The sequence below is a fragment of the Thermomyces lanuginosus genome (assembly GCF_041956635.1).
Source record: "Thermomyces lanuginosus strain ATCC 200065 unplaced genomic scaffold VTN49scaffold_27, whole genome shotgun sequence".
NCBI lineage: Eukaryota > Fungi > Ascomycota > Eurotiomycetes > Eurotiales > Trichocomaceae > Thermomyces > Thermomyces lanuginosus.
The window spans coordinates 1,291,945-1,310,904 of NW_027192361.1; the positions used below are offsets into that span (position 1 = coordinate 1,291,945).

Below are 18,960 nucleotides of genomic sequence, written 5' to 3' on the forward strand. Positions count from 1 at the left end.
ACTACTCCATCGACAAGTTCAGTGTTCGGCTCAACAGCTACGTCCCCTGGGGCTGCAATAATACAAGTTAAACCGCTTCACGCCTTTCCTACCACCGACATTGTCTATAGCTGGGACAGATTTCCCCGACAGCTCGAAATATTCAACGTCGAAAACGACACCATTGAACGGCAATGGTATTAAATGCATGCCAGAGAGATTAGTGTCTGCCACCCAATGCAGAGACTAAGACGCTTCGGACCAAAGGTACAAGCAATCCCTGCATGGTCTCTCTTTTTCGGCGATCATGAGGTGTTTGGTGTGTCTAGCGAAGAGGGCGTCCAGCTCTGGTTTTTCAATCCCAACTTCGTTCCGGGCCTTCCGGATGCAAGGCCTTTCCTTCCAATGGAGGAGAGTGGATGAGTCGTCAATTAGTATCGGCTGAAGGGTAATCAGTATTGAATCTGAAAATTCTCCTGCCAGTTTGATGAACAATGTTGAACCGTGGCAGGACTCAAGGCAGTTCGAGTTAGGAAGTAAGGTACTAATTACGCCAGTTGATTGAAAACGTATAAGAGATCGGTCAACAGTGTGTTAGCTCAAGTACAGTCAGAATCCTCATCACGTCGAAGGGATATCCGAAATCTAGTGGAGAATCCCATCGTCTACCATGCATGCAGTGTCTATTGACAATACAGAGGAAAACAGAACCAGGCCGTCAATCTTTTAGTCTTTTTAGTAGCCCGCAATGGACTTGTGCTCGTCATTCTTCCCAAACAAACCCTCGTCCAGGTTCTGCAGACATTCCGCCTTCCACTGCTTCGGCGTGAACTTGTCAACGATGGCCTTGAACGCCTCGAGCGTGCAAAAAGACTCATCTCCGGGAAGATGGTTCTCCGGCTTGGCGGCGCAACCGGGAATGCGAACGGGTTCGTCATTGTAGCGGATGCGGACGTAGTGTTGGCGGAGTTTTTGCTTGGCGGATTCGTCGAGCTCGGAGAGGGGGACGCGCGCTGTGCTTGAGGAAGAAGACTTCTCCGGCGCAGCTTTTGATCCCTTGAAGAAAGAGAGGATTCCAGATGTCGATGTGCTCGAGGTGGTATTGGAAGGAGCGGAGGAAGGTTGTGGCTCGTCGGCTCGCGAGAAGAGTTCAATGGCAACGGAGGAGGTGAACGGCGGCCACTTCTCGTTGTAGGCGCCCAGACTGGCAAGAATGGCAGCCAGGGTAGTATCATGGCACCCGCTCATGGCGAACTTGATAGGAACTCCACTACCAGGCTTGGATGACACGACGTCGCTGCGCCAGCCGTTCTCCACGGCAGCGCTAACCATGCGGTCGACGACATCGCCCAGCAGAGGGCCGATGCCGAGTCGTCGGTATTCAGAATTCTCCTTGTACCCGCCGTACCACTCGTCCACAGCTATCTTTTCGACAATCTCGCGCGCCTTCTTATCATAAAACTCCGAAGGAAGCTTGGTGGCCGGTCCGTGCGCAAGAGTCGCGTTGATCGTGTCCATGATTCCAGACAGACGAGGATGCGAGTCGACAGCTACACGCTTGTTCTCCGGCATCCACTTGGACCAAAGCTTGTTCAGGTACTCCATATCTTCCGTGTTGTTCCCTAAAACGATCATGATTTAGCAACTCCATCTAGTACAAAGGGGCATGAAGAAAAAGTGCTAACATCTTTCAGCCGCACGATTGGCAAACGCTCTCGACAATTGACGGAAGCGTCGACAATTAGCATCGTTGGGGAATACCGTCTCATCAGCCGGCGAGCGAACAACGATCGTTGGAGGGATGAAATCAGCGGTGCGAGCAGATGCAGGGTACATTCCCAAGAAGACCTGTTGCATCGACTCGAGTGCCCGCGGGATGGGGCTGGACCGGAGATACATATCCTCCGCATTCGATCTGATTTTGGGAAGGAAACCGAGTTGATCGACGTAGAGATGCCGTAGGCGCTGACCGAGACGGAACGTAGTCTCTCGCCCTTTATCGGTCAATTCGCCGAATTGACTACAGAGAATTAACCCCTAGTCCAGCGAGGTCGTAGAACTTTAAGGAGCCTACCAGATCTTGTCGACTTCTCCAGCCGGACCAGTGGTCGCAACGGCTTCATCGTCATGGCCAAAGGTCTCGATTCTCCTGCGCCATTGCAACGTGTCCCATTTGGAAATATCTTCACTCGTAGCCACCATGGATGCCATGCGGCGTGCGACAGCACAGTACGGCCAGTCTGAGCACACAGGTCAGCGTCTACCGGGAGAGCTTTTCTCAACATAGGATCGTAATTTACATGTGGGAAGGCCGGTCTAGTTTTATAGCCCCATTAGCAATCATTCTCGCAACCTTGGGCATGGATCGGTTATGTCAATAAATACTACATTTTGGAACCGAGCAGACACCGGCGTTCGTTCACCTTGGAGTAATCAACCCATTGTCAATGCGTCGACCGCAAGATATCGCGATCAAGGAAGAATACCATGACGTAGAAACTTGAAATCAATTTTTAGCATTTCGTGCCATGGGCATGGAGAGTTGATTTACTATGACTCACCACTTGAACCAGCTGGAGCTTGAGCTCCTTTGGATACAGGCGCTCCAGCTCCTCTTTGGAGTAGGGTTCTCGGAAATTGAGCGATGACATGACGCAACAAATAAACTGGATTTAATAGCCGCCGAGTTTGGTCGTAATCTCAAAGTAACTGTACAATGAAAATTCAAAGAAATAAATTGCACGGTGAGGTTCTCAGACAGCTACATCAGCCAAGCTCGTTGACCGTATTTTCTGACAAAAACACGAGGAAGGTTGATAGCTTGGGCAGGCGGTGAGAGATAAAGGAACCCCGCTAATCCTATCTTGGTTAGGGGTAGGGTATGCCGGTCAAGAGTCCGCAGCCTCGCAGTCTACCTGTTCAATGGCCGAAGTGTGCTTGTACGTACTACGTAGTAGCATGGTGGAATTCTAACTGATGCCAAGGTGATATACCGAAAAGATAGAGTTGGAGTATATTGTACAATTAGAGGTCAGGCAATATACGCCCGGTCTATGCAAACACCCATGTCCCAATGCACCTCATCAAGACAGCAAATGCATACAGTATACTGTAGGTATCAATCACGCACTCCCTTGAGCCTTCATCTTCCCAGACTCATCATCGGTGATCTCCCATCCACTCTCTGATTCGCTCGCACTCCAAGCAGAATGGCCCTGCTTCTGCGGAGCCTGCGCAAGCGCCTCCTGCGCTGCGGCAACCCGTTCTTCCGTCTTGCCCTTCTTTTTACCCTTGTTCTTCTTCTGCGCATTGGCAGCTTCCTGGGCCTGACGCTGCAGCTTGAGGCCAGCCTCTTCCTCGGCAGCGGCGCGCTCCAGGCGGTCAAGAAGCTTCTCGCAAGCGGGAGAGAAGGCCTGCGCGACGGGGAAGTCCTTGACCTTGAGGCGCATGTAATCGAACGCGATGACATGCGGCATGTTGTTTGGAGCTGGCGTTTTGGACACGGGCGACCGCGGCCGCGTGGGCAGCTCAATGTCATCGCCGGGGTTCGTTTGATTGTCCGGATCGATGTCTGGGGTAGCGGCACTAGGGGTCACCGAGGCAGCGTCCTGGCCCTTGCGCCGGGGATCGCCTCTGTCATGGAAAATGGCCGTCTTCTGGTACCGCTGGCTGAAATGCGTCAGGAGCACCATCTGTGCATTCATGCGTCGGCCGACCTCCAGCGCTTCATCCACAGTGCAATGCCGCTTCGCAAGGGCGGAGCCTCTCATGCTATTCTGGAAAGTAGCCTCGTGGATCAGGACCGTCGAACCTTTGCCAATCTCCGCGAATTTGGCGGATGGCCGGCAGTCGCCCGAGTAGGACAATTTGAAGCCGTCCGACCATGCAAGCGTAACTGCCATTGCACCTCGGCAATGGTTCACGAGCACGCAGCGAGCGTCCTCCAGCCCAGTCGCGGACCGTAAGAGCACTGAGCGACTCGAGAATTCATTGAAGCGGATTTGGGACGTTTGCGGACGCGATCCGGGAAGATGAGAGTCTGGGTACGTTCCGTCCGCTCGGCAGTGACGGTAAACAAAGGTAGTCTGGGGACCAGCCCCGTTTTTCGAATCCTGCGAAACGTAGGTCGCCAAGGGGAGCAGCTTTGAGAATCCATAGTCTTCCACGCCAGCATATTCCTCGAGCCAGTCAATCATCGTCGGTTCAGCCATGATCACCAGGCGCTTCTCTCTCAAAATCTTGTCAATGTCGTGCTCAATGGTATTATAATCCGGACGATGTCCAGGATAATTTTCTTGATACCAGGCCTTGATGACCGATGCAGTCCCCAGATGGTGGTCCGCATGCATGTGGCTAATCCAGATCATGCGAAGATTTCTCAAGACTTCCCGCAACTCCTCCGGCGGGAAGCATCGCCGTAGCTGGCCAATGGTGTTTTCTCCACAGTCAAGCAGGTAATATCCATGACCGGGCACGTGGACCAGAGTTGCAGACACATTTCGATACTTGGACGGCGTGGATGACCCCGTCCCCAGTGTGAAGATCTCCGCCTCCGCTCCAGGAAGATTCGCCTGCAGCTTTTTGAGCCAATCCTGGAATGCTGGTTTCTTCATTCGATGTTTGATCACCTCCATTCTTTGCTCAACAGCAACGGGGAGTCCTGAGCGCAGAGGCTCCCTGGGATCGAAGAGTGGCACGACAGCCTTTTCCTCAATGCTGAAGTCAGGCTGAATGTTGATGATCAAACCACGCCGAGCAGGTTCCAACATGCCACCCATCAGCAAGTCCTGGGAATTTGCAGAGCTGGAGTCAGAAGTCACCCCGCTTTGCGGCAGCGTTACGTTGTCGTGAACTGGGATAATGAAATTATTGCTGTTGAGGCGTGCCAAGCGCGTGATCGATCCGGCTGCACTCTTCATTGCAAGGTAGTTGGGACAGTAGTCGGTGCCCGACACAATATGCTTGCAATGGGACATGCGTGTGACAAACTCACGGAACCGGGGATCTTGCCCGACACCAGGCCCCAAGATCCAGACGAAGACGGACAAGCCCGACGTTACTGAAGGCGACTTCCACTCCGGGCGCGACAGTAGATCATCAAGGTAGGCCACAGTGGGGATGTCCATGAAGGCAAATCCTCTGCCAAGCCGAGGAGGTCCAAGAACCATCTCAGGAGTAACGGTCTTGCCATCCTCGGCCACAACGCTGAATCCATTGGTGAGGCGGCTATAGTCGGGGCCAGGCGGAACTTTCAATTCCTTGGCCTTCTTTGCATCGAACTTCCCTCTGGTGTCATGGCTCCGCACGACATAGCACATGGACTCTGTTGACGGGCGCGTCGGCGGCAGTTTGTTGACCGTCGCGCCAGGCCAAGGAGTGCGGACAAGGACATTGATATCCGGTACCGGCTCGTTACCTCCAGGCAGCGGGCCACGATAACGCTCCAAATCTTTCGTTTCAGGATTGCGAACGAAGATTGTGGCGGGCAACTGGACTTTTGAGAGTGGAGTCTCCACGAGCGCGTCCAACGACCAGCTGGAGTTGAACATATCCGAGACAACAGCATGTCGCAACGACTGATCTCTGGCGAACTGATCAGAGACAGTACCCGACTCACTGCGTTCCTCGAATTCATCCAAACTACGTTTCCTCGGACTTGCTGTTCCCGACGTGGTCGCGGAGCCGCCCGTAGGTTTCAGCGGCATCGCCCACACTTTGATGTTTCCATCCGACCACGAAGGTTGTTCGAAAGGATCCCTATCTCCTCCGGTAGGACGGTCATTCGATGTATATTCCTTGGTCCGCAGCGGAAGTCCCTTCCTGAAGATGAACTTCCGTGCGGTCGCAACCAAATGCGTAATATTTCTTCCTCCATGAATGTTCATCTCGATAGTCGGCGTGGTCTTCTTGTCCATCTCAGCCTCCAGCCTGGCGAGCTCAGCTTCAGCCTCTTCCTTGTTCGGCAAAGTACTGAGATGACGCAACCGGCGCATCCTTTTCTCCTCCATAGCCAATTCCTGGGCAGATGTCGCGCTGATATGCGCATCCGCCACGGTCAAGATGACCCCCAGCAGTCCACCTGCATTATGCCAGCCGGTGGGTCCCGTTATGAACAGCTCCTGGAGACTTGAGAACTTCGTTCCAAGCTCCGCGAATGTCCTCTGGGTACCCTCCGCAGCATGGCCGAATAGATACCGCTTATTTGTCGTGTCAAGAATGAAGGTTGTGCCAGGAGTATCGGCCGTCGGCGTGCACAGGATCTGAAAGTAGAACTTCATTGGCTTCGCACCCACCGGGGCCGGCGGGCTTTCGGGAAGGGGAGGAGCGTAGCGATTTCGATCGACGAGGAGGTAGCGCGCACAGAGCTTCGGGTGGTTATTCTGCGGCGCCTGAAATACCTGCAGGCCTGGAAGCGCGGCCTGCGTCTGCGACAGCGGCGGGTGGAGAAACTCAGAGCCGGTCTGGACAGAGTGTTTCGCCGGCTTGGACAGCGTGCGATGCTGACGGGAGAGAGCGGCCGGACTGAACGGCCAGGTCCAAGTCGCAGCGGACCGGGGTAAAAATATCCCGTGGGTGGCTGTTGAAAGCAGCCGCCCAGATTTGCGCAAGGAAGCCAATGTGACGGTTTTATGAGAATTCCCAAGGAATTCACGTAATTACCGCAAGCATCACTGGGAATAGCCTCTTTCTTGCCTATTTGCGAGATCGATTCGTCAAGACTAAGTGAGAATCTGGCGTCTGCCCTGAATCTGAGGTCGGTTTGCGGATGATAGTAATTTTCTTTTTGAAAAAGATCGAAACGTCGGTTCACCGGTTCGTATTGCACTAACCTTTTTCGGTATAGATGAGATCAACTTCCGCGCGTTGTTCCGATTTCGCTAATCCATCTCTGGTCTAGTAAAGTACCTCCTACCGTAAATACCGTAACGGCTGTGTATGGCATGTATTAATGGCGACCATGAACTGTCGAGTTGCTGAGACTGATGTAGGAACTGGATGATATTATATTGTCTGTAGAATATGAATTCCAGACTGCTATGCGAGACAAGATACAATTCCAGCTATCCTCCGTTCCCAATGTATCCAATATATATACAAAACCAACCCAATCCCAACGCCGAAAAAGCATAGTTGTTTAACCCAGATGTGATGTTAGCCTCGATACCCGTTCAAAAGCATCCTCCATGCTGGCACATAGCAATTCAAACCGACGCCTCAGTATTGCTGCATCAACTTCTGCTGACTCGCCTTCCACGATCAAGTGGTAATGCGAAAATGCCTTTTCTGGCTTGATCCCTCCAAACGTCTCACATGGAGCACTGGGCCGTTCCACCGCAGGCACTTCGTCGGCAAAGAGTGCGAAGGAAGGATCTGACTCATCGACCTCGACACTGGGACTCACTGTCCCACACTGCATGGTCTTGGTCGGCTCGGCGACAGGAGGTCGCTCGAGGCAAGGAACGTCAGATTTAAAGTTCCCCGAGCTTGGCAAAGGCTCCATGGCATGGGACGCCTTGCCAGACAATGCTTCCGTGTCGACTGCTGGACCCTGCGGCACATCCAAGAGTGCGAATACTGGTGTATTCATGAAGCTCATATCCAGGCCGGAGTTCCAACCCGGGATCTCGCGCATGTTGATGCCTTGCTCCGGCACCATGACCATCCCGACTTGGAAATGCTGCTGGGGCGGGATCTGGAGCTCCTGTGTGTTTTGCGACTGTGTGTTGGCGTCCTTGACAGGAGGGTTAGACTGCATTGCAGGCTGCACCATGGGTTGCGAGGTGGACGGGGCAATCGGCTGAGGCTGTTGTTGCTGCTGTTGTTGCTGCTCCTGCTGTTGCTGCGCCTTGGCAGCCATATCATTCAGGAAGCTGGAGAAGTGCGGAGACGAGAGAAGCATGCGAGTAAGATCAGTCAGGCGAGAATTCTCCTCCATTAGAGCCTGATTCTGCATGCGCAAGTCGTTCACCTCGTTCGTCTTGTTCGCCACTTCGTTCTCCAATTGGGCGATGTATTCTGGTTACCGGGGTCAGCGCATCCATTAAACTGAGCATTCCAGCGGAAACACAAACCTTTCCTGCGCGATCGGAACGCGCGTGCGGACACCTTGTTGCGCAGTTGACGCCGCTCCTTGCTGCTCAGCTTCTTTCCTTCTTCACTAGCCAATAGCCGCTCGTCTTCATCCATTTCACTCTCGTCTTTTTGTTTTTTTGTCGGTTGAGGCAAGGATATCACGGGACGAGACGGACCAGAGCCCTCCTGCTTCGTGGTGCCACTCTGGTTATTGGTGTTGTTCGTATTGTTATTGTTGTTGTTGGAGCCGTTCGTATTGTTGTTTCCGTTGGCTGTTGTAGTCGTGTTTCTGTTGTTCGCCCTCATTTGCTGTAGAATGCGCGAAATCTTCTCCTCGACGACAGGATCAACGTTGCGACCAGATCGAGTTGTCGGCTGCGTCGACTGCGGTGGGGGAACGGCCTGGCGGGCCTGCTCCTGCTGGTGCCGTTGGGCTTGACGCATCATTTCGGCCTGCCTTTGTGCCGCAGCCCGAGCCATGGCCGCCTGTTGGTGCACTCCGGGATAGACTCGCCCGATGTGGGTCGGCGGAACTGGCGACACATCCTGGCCGCCCAACGCCGTGGGGTCCACGAACTGCAATTTATTCCCATCCGACGGGAAGTAGAAGCCGGACAGGCCGCTTGCACCGTCCGGCTCGGCATCCATGTCGGACGAGTTCTTGGTCGGGACCGAACCAAAGTCGATCGGCGATTCTTCCTGCTTGAACCCCACCATCGACGGGAACATGTCACTCCCCAAAGAATAAGCCTGGTTGCCCGCACCAAAGTTGTTCAGGGAGTCATTGAACACCATGCCATGTGCAACCGCACCGGGCGGCAGGCCCGTCTGTTGCTGATGGTCCCCATACTGATGGCTGGGACCCGAGAACGGGGTCGACTGGGATTGGGTCGAGGCATAGGACGATTCACTGCTGCCGGAATCCGATACGCTCCTCGACGGTTGCGAGGAGATGGAAGGGTTCGACTTGGTGGGTTCGGAGGGTGTCAGTTGGTCGAGGTTGAGGAAGGACTCCAGATCGGGCTCGTAGGGGACCCCATTGAGGTTTGAGAGCCCCGGCGTCAACGGCAACGCATTGGAATGAAGTTCGCCTGCCGAGGCCATGACAAGGGAGGAGGAGGCAGACAATGTTTACTCGACGAGCGGGATGATCAGGTTGGACAATCGACACGCGGTAGGAGGGATGATAATCGGATGGGACGGAGGGGAAGATGATCGAAAAGGTGATAGACGCCAAGGTCGTAGAACAGAGATGGAGAGTCTCGAAATTGTTGAAAGAGAGGCAAAAGAACAACTCGTAGGGGAAGGGAACAGGTCGATCCAGCAGCGTCAGGGGGGTGTCTCAGCGGAAGCTCGCGGTTAAGAGGCGCTCGGCTTGTCGGAGGATTGGTTACAGATTTGCGCCGGACGGGTCTTAGTCAGCACAAGTGGGGCTCAGAGCGCCAAGACTCTGTGCCAAGGCCGCTAGTCAACTTCCAGAAATAGCATGGGGCCGATTGCGTGTTCCCTTCTCCGCCTTCACCAGCTCCAGGCAACACAGTTAAATTCAACCTTGTTGGCTTCCAATTTCCTGCGAGGCAATGCTGACATATAGTACGGCCAATTGGCCATCCTATGGCCGGTTCTTCATCGGGCCGTCCTACTGTGCCTTTGCTATCTCCCCAGGAGGGAGATCTGCTCTCAACAAGTGGACACTGTGGCCGCAACGTTGATCTGATGGTTTTTCCGCATTCCGAGACGATCCTTCCATGACGCTAAGCTGGATATGGCATTTACGTCTACTTCCCAAGACAGCATGGTGACCGACGCCTATCCCGATCTGGAATAGGCCGTCTTGTCCAGATCGGTCTTCCGATCTAGGGCTCAGGGTTCGGGCCTCCGATTCAGCTGGGGTTGGGCACCTTGGCAAGCTTGGCTTTTTCTGTTGTCGCTTCGCAGCATTCCGCCATTCCCGTCGGGCCGTGATTGTGCTGTCAAAGTGCCTGGTCACTCGGCACTTCGTGCATCGACTATTATTTACTCTACGCAGTGCCGATGCCACTCTTCATGCAGCGCATTTTTGGATCGCTCGGCGGCATTTAGTCCGGCCGCTTCCCAAGCAGAACATATTGATTGGGGCGAGAGGAATTCGATGGCCAAGGTCCCCAATTTTTCTCAGGGCCCGCCGAAGGTCGTCGAGAGGGTCGTAGGGCGGTATGGCGGATCAAACTTTGCAGTCCCAGAGTTCGGAGAACCACACTGTTCTCCGTACTTGCGGCCAAGAGGATCTCCAATGGCCGATCCAATGGTGCCTCACCTATGGCTGAGCGATGTGCTCAGATGTTGGCGCACCGCCACCTTGGCTGGGCGTGGCTTGTCTGATATCCAATGCCTCTGTGAAGAACCGTGTCGGAAGTTCAAACTATGGGCCCAACGGAGATGACGAGGTGCCCCATACAGGTTGTCCATTCGTTGATATTCAAGGTTCATGTTCCGATCTGATACACGGAGCCGATGGAGGGCTTTTGTCCGAGGTCTCGTCAATTGTTGCTCTACACACTTGCATACCGTTTTTTTTTGTCAGACGGCCGGCAACATTTGCCGACTCAATTTTGGGCTGCGTCAGATCTTGCTGATCATCAACAACCTGCGTCTGCGGGTCTAGCTCGATCGGTGGCATCAACCTCGGAGCATAGCCGTGAGTTAAGACGATATCTTCATGTCGTCGTTGCTTGTGCTCCGCCATTAGTTGTTGTATGTTTGGAGTCTGAAGATGGCTCGTTGTACATTCTTTGCGCCCAGCGTGGCGATACCGGGGGCTTAAGAATCAGCCTTTCTATACGACAGTGTCATTGACGGTGAGGTCTTTCACATCCCATCAAATGTAACCTGGATATTCCACCCATTTTGCCCTATGATCTAAGAATAGTTGTCGGTGGTCAAAGCAGTTCCGTCCATGCTGTCCCTGCACCAGCAATGCCGCATTTCATGTGCTACAGGGCGATCTTTTCAGTAAGTAAGGGTTCTTGAGAGTTGTCGATTCAGCATCACATCCTCTGGGCACACATGAAAAGAAACAGATTCACAGCTACTCCATTATTCGAACTTCCAGTTTCCCAGACCAGCTGCGCACCAGCTGCAATGCCCCCTCGATGCACTGCAACATCTCTACCAGCTCATGAAGAAGTAGCCACCCATTACTTGGAGAGCAGCTATCCCACCTTTTACAATCCAAACGGCCTCGAACCAAAATAACAAAATTCACCAAACCTCAACGCATCGATGGTAAATCTAAGTAGTATTCGGTGGGAAAAGTAAAAAGAGGTTAAGACTGCCATACCGACTCTCCGTCAAGATTGACTTGACCTTTTAAACTCCGCGTGCCATCATTGGCGCAACATGGTTAAAGGCTGGAAAGATCAGCCACCCTAAGATTTGGAGGTCGCTGGCCTAGCAACTACCTGGGCTATTATCTCCGACATGCATTGTGGATTTGGATTTTATGAGTACAAGCTGGTCTCGAAATGCCTAAGGGGGGTGAGGCTGTTTTATTCGAAGAGAGGTACATTGACTGAGTCTAGTCTTCTCGCGCCTACGCCAAGATTACCAGATTGTTCGGTATTTGATGGGCGCTTCGATGACCTAGAAAAGAGGACCTCTGGAGACTTGGTGTTGCTGTCATATCGGCACCCCGTCCGATAACGACTACGCTATCAACTGGCAAATCAGATCCGAGGTTGTAGTTAGGATTCTGTGCCCCAAACCTACAAGGATGAGTCACATTATGTTAGATGCCGTACTCTTACCAGCATTATGTCGAACTTACACCTGCTGCAGCGTGAATCCAATTGCAACAATTACCTTGATCACCCACGAAGCATAAACCGAATACCTAACAAAATAGCGAAAGGAAAAAAAAAAAAATGGCCTCTCGTCCCCGCGGACCACCCGTCCAAAATCCCACCCCAGCTCCACGACCCTCTCCAGTGATCCTCAAAGGCCGAACAGTGACACTAGAACCCCTCAATGCCTCCCACGCAGACAGGCTTTTCCCGCATGCAAGTGGGCCAGAAAACGCCTGGATCTGGGACTACATGCACCATGAGCCGGCCACCACAGTCGACCAACTACGTTCCTATCTAAACGACTTTGCCAATCCGAGCAGTGGCTGCTGCCTCTGGGCGGCGCTCGTCCGCACAAAGGGCCAACAAGAAAACCAAGACCAAGACCAAGACCAATACGACGTGGTCGGCTACCTAGGCTACCTAAACATTGTCCCCAAGCACCGCACCATAGAGATCGGCAACGTCCTATTCACGCCCGCCATCCAGCGCACCACCGCGGCCACAGAAGCGGTGTATCTGCTGCTGCGCCACGCGTTTCGGGATTTGGGCTACCGTCGCGTGGAGTGGAAGTGTGATAATCTGAACGAAGCGTCCAAGAGGGCCGCGCGGAGATTCGGCTTTAGCTTTGAAAGTGTCTTTCGGCAGCATATGATCATTAAGGGCTGCAATCGTGATACTGCATGGTTTGCGGTGCTGGATTGTGAGTGGGAGCGGTTGGAGAAGGCGTTTGAAGGGTGGTTGAGTCCGGAGAATTTTGATGATTTAGGCAGGCAGAAGAGGAAGCTGGAGGAGTTTAGGGGCTAGCAATGTGGCTTTGTCAGCGTTGGTTCTGATAATAGTGAAGATTGATGCTTCTATGTAAATAGATCTCGAGTTTCCCATGAGCGTTGGCGATTTTACATGAGATGTTTCAACGTAGATATTCTCGGCATCCCCTTCCGGATGCAGTCTTCATATGGGTAATCTCCCTTGTGAGCAGGAGCATACCAGTTCATCGATTTGGCCAGCGGTATTCCACGCGGAGCCATACAACAATAACGGGGATGACTGGCAACTCGAGTCACAATTCCAAATTATCCTTGGATACATGTCCCGGTTGTTTAGCTCCATATAGCACGATCACTCAGCCCCAATCCTGTACAGGAATCAACAGGATGTCTGTGCCCGTCTTAGAAATACTCTTTTTGAACCAAGCAGCAAACCCCGGCGTCTTTCGGCACCAAATCAGTTGAGCCGCTGTCACAGTTCAAGCCCGAGCCTGGGCACTCTCCTTAGCTCCGTCCTGATCATTGTCCTCTTCCTTCACTGCAAGCCCGTTTCGGGCCTGAAACACCGGCTTTTGCCCGTCGAATTTGGGTGCCGAGGCTGCTCAGAAAGCTCCTGGACACACTGAAATTTGTTGTTGCCTCACGTATATTGACAAGCAGCCATGTCATTGATGCGTTTCCTGCCACTGCCGGCATATTGAGTAGATTATCTCCGAGTTGCAAAGTGTTTGGCGTCTGCAGTAGTGGCTGTGCCAGAGGTACTATCCGTTTGATCCGTGAAGACAGAGAAGCCGCAGTGCCATGGTCTGCCTCGTTATTATTAGTACAATCGGAATCCAAACACAGTGAAGCTCGCTCCAAGTCGTGATGGCTGGACTTCCAGGCATCATTTGCCATGTATCTACCAAGAAGAGACCGCGTCACAACGCTGGCAATCAAATGCAATAACTTGGACCACCGACAAATGACACCTTTGGACTCCCAACTCTTGGCACTAGGGTTACCTAAAGACTGCTTTTCAATGGTAAAGCGTGCCCCGTTTAGGGCCGAATTCATAGGGTAGGGTTTAGGGTTAGCTAGTTGTGCCCAGAGCGATTCCCCATGGTCTCGAATGGTTAGGGAGTTGATCTCTCTTTTTTCCTCTTCACCTTGCCCCATGCTCTCCCAAAACCGACGTAGAAACGCCATGTAGCTGCTACTGTTCCATCTATAGAACTGAAATCTCTACTTTAGTCTCTGGTCTCGAGATTCCTGCTTTCTCTAAGGCGTCTTTGGCGGAATATGTCACTCATGCACTAGTTACCTGATGGAAAGCAAGGCTCCGTCGCCGTTCCTGTGGTCCTCAGGCCAGGGGAACGTACCTGCAGAAACAGTGTGCCATCATGAGTCAAAAGATATCATCCTTGGCAACTGAAGCGTAGCAATAGCACCCGGTATCCGTGGCTTCACACATCCATAACAGTATCGGGTGTCTCCACCACCTTGTCAGCCATTCACCCGCCTGCATGTTCTTCGTCAAGCTCAACTTCTTGAGAGACCTCCATACAGGCGAGGCTTGCAGGGACGCGCTGTATATGTCGGCGCTGGAGCCCGTTCCTCGCGACGGGCAGAGTCCGCGCCCAGTCCCCACCCGGCGCTGCCGGCAAACCGCCAAAGAGCTCGTCGGCCTGGCGGATGTACCGCAGCGTGCGATCGACGGCCTCAAAGCAGTAGCGATGCTGCATCGAGACCTTGTCCCAGATGAGCATGTCCGCCTTGCGGAGGAGCTCGGCCGTGTAGGAATTGGGGGGAACGTGGCACATGGAGTCCTCCATCGTGGGCACAGGGATTTTGAAGCGCGAATGCGATGTCTGCCCGCCCAGCAAGAGCTGCGCTGCGACCCCGGTTGACACCACGCAGATCACAATGAGGTCATGGCTCCGCAGCCGCGCGAAAAGGCTCTGGTATACAAATGTCCTCCCCGACAACGGGCCCGTCCAGGTAAAAGCGCGTCCGGGCAGGTGGAACGGCAGCCGATACATCGTTGGCATCGGGTAGTGCATCGGGTATTCCCTACGCACGTGTAGCACGCGCGCTCAGAGGACCTTGCCCACTGCTCTAGTTGTAGCACACTTTCTCTCAACTCACACAACATTGTACATACAGTCATTTTGAAGTGAAAATTTTTTCACTCCTTTCCGAAGATTCCCCGGTTTCGCTCCCGTCCTCCAAATCCATGAATTTCGTGGCCTTGTTGTAGAGGTCACCACGTGACGGCATCTTAGTTTAGGATGATTAACACACATAGATCCAAACAGAGGAAATAGTACGGAGTAGGTAAGGGGAATGTACGAGGACGTTGGCAGCGTTGTCAGGTCTATCAACAGCTCATCCCTGTTTCTTGGACTCCCGACGCCAATGCCCACTCTTTCCTCCAAGCTTTTCCAACAACTTGACCTCTCCAATAACCATCCCCTTGTCAACCGCCTTGCACATATCATACACGGTCAACGACGCACCCATTACCGCCGTCATAGCCTCCATCTCGACCCCTGTCCGGCCAACGCATGTCACCGTGGCCCGGACCTCGACATGTCCATTGTTTCCACTACCCGTATCATGTTCTACCTCTCCCTTGGCCCCTTCCACCCCTTCCCTCTCTGGTGGGTGTAGTTGGATATCAACTTCAACCCCAGTAACCCCAATACCGGGATGACATAACGGTACCACATCGGCGGTGCGCTTCGCGGCCATGATTCCCGCAATACGCGCCGCGCTGAAGACATCGCCCTTCTGGATCTCACCAGCTTGGAGCAACCGGTGGGTTTCAGGGTTGGTAAACCGGATAACACCCATCGCGGTCGCACTGCGCGTTGTGATGGGCTTGTGTGAGATGGAAGTCATGTGCACCTCGCCGGTGGGTGTTAGGTGCGGGAAGGATTCGTGGGAGGGTGGTTTTTGGCGTTCCTCGGCATCGGCGCCTGTTGATGTGGGGGGTTTGGATCTGGTGCTACATGCCCGGCGGGATTGCATAAAGCCATTTGTCCAGGATGGCGCGAGAAGATGCACTGGCACCGTTGTACGGAGTCTAGAAGGGGTTACTGAACGACCGTCTACGAACAGAAAACCCCCGTTGTCAGTCTATGTTCATAATCCTTGCATCATGAATCCTAGGTACACATGAATAGTCATCGTAGAACCTCATGATAGGTAATCCGTACAGCTGGGTGTATGCAATCTACCCACCAATTAAGATCATCGGCCGATTCTTCATCTTCTCCAGCTCGCCAATTCCAGCGTGCTTGGCCTTCTTGCGCTTGACGGCCATGCCGATGACGTTGAGGAGTTCCTGCTCCCGTTCGCCGATGGCATCGTCCCCTTCCTCGTAGATACGGGCGGCGCGACGGCCTGACTCGAGCAGGTTCAACGCGCGCATGGCTTCCTCATCGATTGGTTTGCCATCGTTTTCTCTGCGGATGATATCCCGGAGAGACACCTCTGCGTTCCCGTGCAGACACACTTTAAGGTTCCCGTCCGCTGTGATCCGCAAGCGATTGCATGTGCTGCAGAAATCATGCGTCATGCTCGTGATGAACCCGACCTTGCCTGCAAAGCCGGGAACTTGGTATGTTTTGCTTGTGTCATTTTTGTGGTCCGGAACCTTTTCCAGCGCGGGATATGCCTCGCGGATCCTGGCGAGCATCTCCCGGTAGGGCACCATCTTGCCCTGACTCCATTTATTGCCCTCAAAGGGCATGTACTCGATAAACCGCACCTCGATCGGTTTATCCCTGGTCAGTTCTACAAACTGCACTATCTCCCGGTCGTTCAGCCCACGCATCACGACGCAGTTGATCTTGAGCTTGATACCCGTGCCGCGCCGCGCATTCAGCTCAAGGATCCGGTCGATCGTCTTCATCACCGCGTCAAACCCCTTTCTCCGGGTCATGATCTGAAATTGAAACGGATCTAGCGTGTCCAGACTCAGATTGACCCCGGTCAAGCCCGCGTCAACCATAGCTTCAAGATGCCGGTGCAGCGTGATCCCGTTGGTCGTCAGACAGAGCTCCCGCAGCCCGTCCCGGCGCAGGTCCCCAATAGCTTGCATCAGCGGGACAATATCTTTGCGCACGGTGGGTTCGCCACCTGTCAGTCGGATCTTGGTGACGCCCTGCGCGACAAAGAGCGACGAAAGATAAATGATCTCCGGCGTTGTCAGGTTATGAGCCGGCGGAGAGAGCTGCACGCCCTCTTCCGGCATACAGTACAGACAGCGCAAGTTGCATCGCTCAGTAACGCTGATGCGGAGATAGTCATGTTGTCGGCGGAAGCTGTCTGTCAAGAACTCCGAGAAGGGCTTCGCGGACTTGATGCGTTCCCGGCGCGAGACGAGTTGCGGGGTCGTGTCTGATGATGGCGGCGGTGTGTAGACCGGCGATGATAGGCTCGTATCGGCGGCCGCGGCAGAACAGGTGCTTTGGCATCGGTTGAATGAAGCTATCCGGTCACAGCCCGGTTTTGGTCGTCGAGTCAACTGGAGAGAGGGACTGGCCAGCCGGAGGCAAGCCTTGGCCTGCCTCTGCAATGATGGTGTCACCATCTTCAATGCACCGTCATTGTGAGTTCCTCGGAACAGACAGGGGCATCAACAAAGCAGCATCCCTGTCAGTGTTCTAGTCTGTGAAATAGCACATCCGAAGTTCCCATCAAGGCACATATTAACTATCTTGATTAGGTAATACGGTACGTCATTGTGGTCGGGGATTCCCCGCATTTTTTTTGCTGGATCATGGTTGAAATGTCAATGGTTAGCGTAACCACTAAAAGCACATATAGGTACAATGTCATGGTCTGATCTATTCATGAACATTCAACATGCGTTCCGACTTCTATGTCTTCTTCGGTCCCGACGCCGAAAACAATAATACCCTCTCAACTAGCTTTGTTTCGACCTTGTCGAAATGCTGGCGCAGCTCATTTTCGAACATCTCTTGACTATCGTCCCAATTGGAGAAGATTCCTTTGCGGTTGTAAAGTGCGAGAAGCAGTCGGCCGATGAAGTTGTGCTGGACACCCTGACCGAGAACCGTTGCGCCGTACACCACACCTCCCTCCGCGAGGTACGGCTTCAGCCGTCGCAGGAGTTGTACTTTTTGCGAGCCGCCAGGAACGCAGTGGAACAGGTAAAAAAGCGCAATAGAATCAAACTGCTCCGAGTGCAGCTGGTCCTCAGGAAGCGGTTGCGTAACGTCATGCTGAATGCACTTCACGGACTCTCGTCCGGAGCGCCGCCGCGCGGTTTCTAGCGCATTTGGGTTGAGATCGATCAGCGTCAGGTCGATGTCCTTGGGGATGTCCTGCAGGAAGTAACCCGTGCCGACGCCGATGTCGAGATGCCGACGGCCCAGGTGTTGGCGATAAAACGGCTTCAGAACGGACTTGGTCGGGCAGCCCCACGCGTACGAGTTGGAGAAGCCGAGGACGCACAAGTCATAAATTCGCAGAACGAACGGGTTGTAGATGGCGGCGCCCTTCTCGCCTTCTGTCGGCATGGTTACCGTGAAGTTGTGAAACGAAGACGCCCAATCAGCAAAAACTGGCCAAAACTGAACTCATGCACCTGGAGGCTGTTCTACTGGCTCCGAAGTGCAAAGAAACAGCAAAACAGAAAGTCGCATCAGATGAACATTAATGCACCAGCAATCAAATTCCAAATCCTACGGGACTTCTGAGGCAATTAAGTCCATTAAATCCGCCGAGTCGAGCGAGCTGGGTCCAACAAAGCACAGCCCAAGTCCCTTCAGCTACAGGAATCAATCTATTAAATCACTGCACTGAGTGCACTCAGCTCTTCGGTAAGTGAATTCCTCCGATCCCCCATTCGCTCCAAAGTGCATAACTCGTATCGTGACGGTACTGCCATTGCATTGACCGAATGGAGCGTTTAAACTTCTTTCGCTACTGATGACGTTGCGGAGTTTCTTAGTTGCTTGTCCGCCATTGGTGCCTCGGCAGATCACCGGCTCTAGTAACAGGTGCACCGGCGAATCGGACTTTACGCACGGCTGACTTTCGTTAAGGACATCACGTGAGATACGCAACCCTACTGCCCAATTGGGCAAGGGTTTTATGCTGTTCGGCTCCAAATACCTTCGTCCTTGCCTCTTACAGCGAACTTAGCGGTAAGAGCCAATATCGCGGTCAAACGCGTGACTCTGCAGGTTCTCAGGTGGTGGTTCTGCCAAAGCTTATATGTAGATAGCGCATGCAACTTTCTGAAGTCGGTGGTCCATGCAGGGAGCTTTTTTTTTCTTTGATAAGCTCGCGGCTCGCAATAT

General features: G+C 53.3%; 8 protein-coding genes across 8 annotated transcripts; 1 reads left to right on the forward strand and 7 right to left on the reverse strand.

The window, feature by feature from the left end:
* Positions 1 to 714: 714 nt before the first annotated feature.
* On the reverse strand, positions 715 to 2,630 carry VTN49DRAFT_2721 (uncharacterized protein; the record flags this gene model as incomplete). The annotated part of the gene is made up of 7 exons (XM_069410478.1): positions 715 to 1,601; positions 1,665 to 1,999; positions 2,054 to 2,219; positions 2,280 to 2,295; positions 2,368 to 2,402; positions 2,466 to 2,478; positions 2,541 to 2,630. 7 exons carry the CDS (start codon positions 2,628 to 2,630, stop codon positions 715 to 717), a joined length of 1,542 nt encoding a protein of 513 aa, XP_069269279.1.
* A 471-nt stretch (positions 2,631 to 3,101) lies between these two features.
* On the reverse strand, positions 3,102 to 6,939 carry VTN49DRAFT_2722 (uncharacterized protein; the record flags this gene model as incomplete). The annotated part of the gene is made up of 2 exons (XM_069410479.1): positions 3,102 to 6,501; positions 6,902 to 6,939. 2 exons carry the CDS (start codon positions 6,937 to 6,939, stop codon positions 3,102 to 3,104), a joined length of 3,438 nt encoding a protein of 1,145 aa, XP_069269280.1.
* Positions 6,940 to 7,114: 175 nt separating this feature from the next.
* Positions 7,115 to 9,156, reverse strand: VTN49DRAFT_2723 (uncharacterized protein; the record flags this gene model as incomplete). The annotated part of the gene is made up of 2 exons (XM_069410480.1): positions 7,115 to 7,995; positions 8,052 to 9,156. 2 exons carry the CDS (start codon positions 9,154 to 9,156, stop codon positions 7,115 to 7,117), a joined length of 1,986 nt encoding a protein of 661 aa, XP_069269281.1.
* Positions 9,157 to 10,344: 1,188 nt separating this feature from the next.
* On the reverse strand, positions 10,345 to 10,777 carry VTN49DRAFT_2724 (uncharacterized protein; the record flags this gene model as incomplete). Its single annotated transcript, XM_069410481.1, has 2 exons — positions 10,345 to 10,529; positions 10,600 to 10,777. The coding sequence occupies 2 exons, from the start codon at positions 10,775 to 10,777 to the stop codon at positions 10,345 to 10,347; spliced, it is 363 nt and encodes a 120-aa protein (XP_069269282.1).
* A 1,177-nt stretch (positions 10,778 to 11,954) lies between these two features.
* VTN49DRAFT_2725 (uncharacterized protein) lies at positions 11,955 to 12,680 on the forward strand (the record flags this gene model as incomplete). Its single annotated transcript, XM_069410482.1, has 1 exon — positions 11,955 to 12,680. One exon carries the CDS (start codon positions 11,955 to 11,957, stop codon positions 12,678 to 12,680), a length of 726 nt encoding a protein of 241 aa, XP_069269283.1.
* A 1,456-nt stretch (positions 12,681 to 14,136) lies between these two features.
* On the reverse strand, positions 14,137 to 14,685 carry VTN49DRAFT_2726 (uncharacterized protein; the record flags this gene model as incomplete). Its single annotated transcript, XM_069410483.1, has 1 exon — positions 14,137 to 14,685. One exon carries the CDS (start codon positions 14,683 to 14,685, stop codon positions 14,137 to 14,139), a length of 549 nt encoding a protein of 182 aa, XP_069269284.1.
* Positions 14,686 to 15,010: 325 nt separating this feature from the next.
* On the reverse strand, positions 15,011 to 17,222 carry VTN49DRAFT_2727 (uncharacterized protein; the record flags this gene model as incomplete). The annotated part of the gene is made up of 2 exons (XM_069410484.1): positions 15,011 to 15,735; positions 15,869 to 17,222. The coding sequence occupies 2 exons, from the start codon at positions 17,220 to 17,222 to the stop codon at positions 15,011 to 15,013; spliced, it is 2,079 nt and encodes a 692-aa protein (XP_069269285.1).
* Positions 17,223 to 17,511: 289 nt separating this feature from the next.
* On the reverse strand, positions 17,512 to 18,174 carry VTN49DRAFT_2728 (uncharacterized protein; the record flags this gene model as incomplete). Its single annotated transcript, XM_069410485.1, has 1 exon — positions 17,512 to 18,174. The coding sequence occupies one exon, from the start codon at positions 18,172 to 18,174 to the stop codon at positions 17,512 to 17,514; it is 663 nt and encodes a 220-aa protein (XP_069269286.1).
* Positions 18,175 to 18,960: the final 786 nt, after the last annotated feature.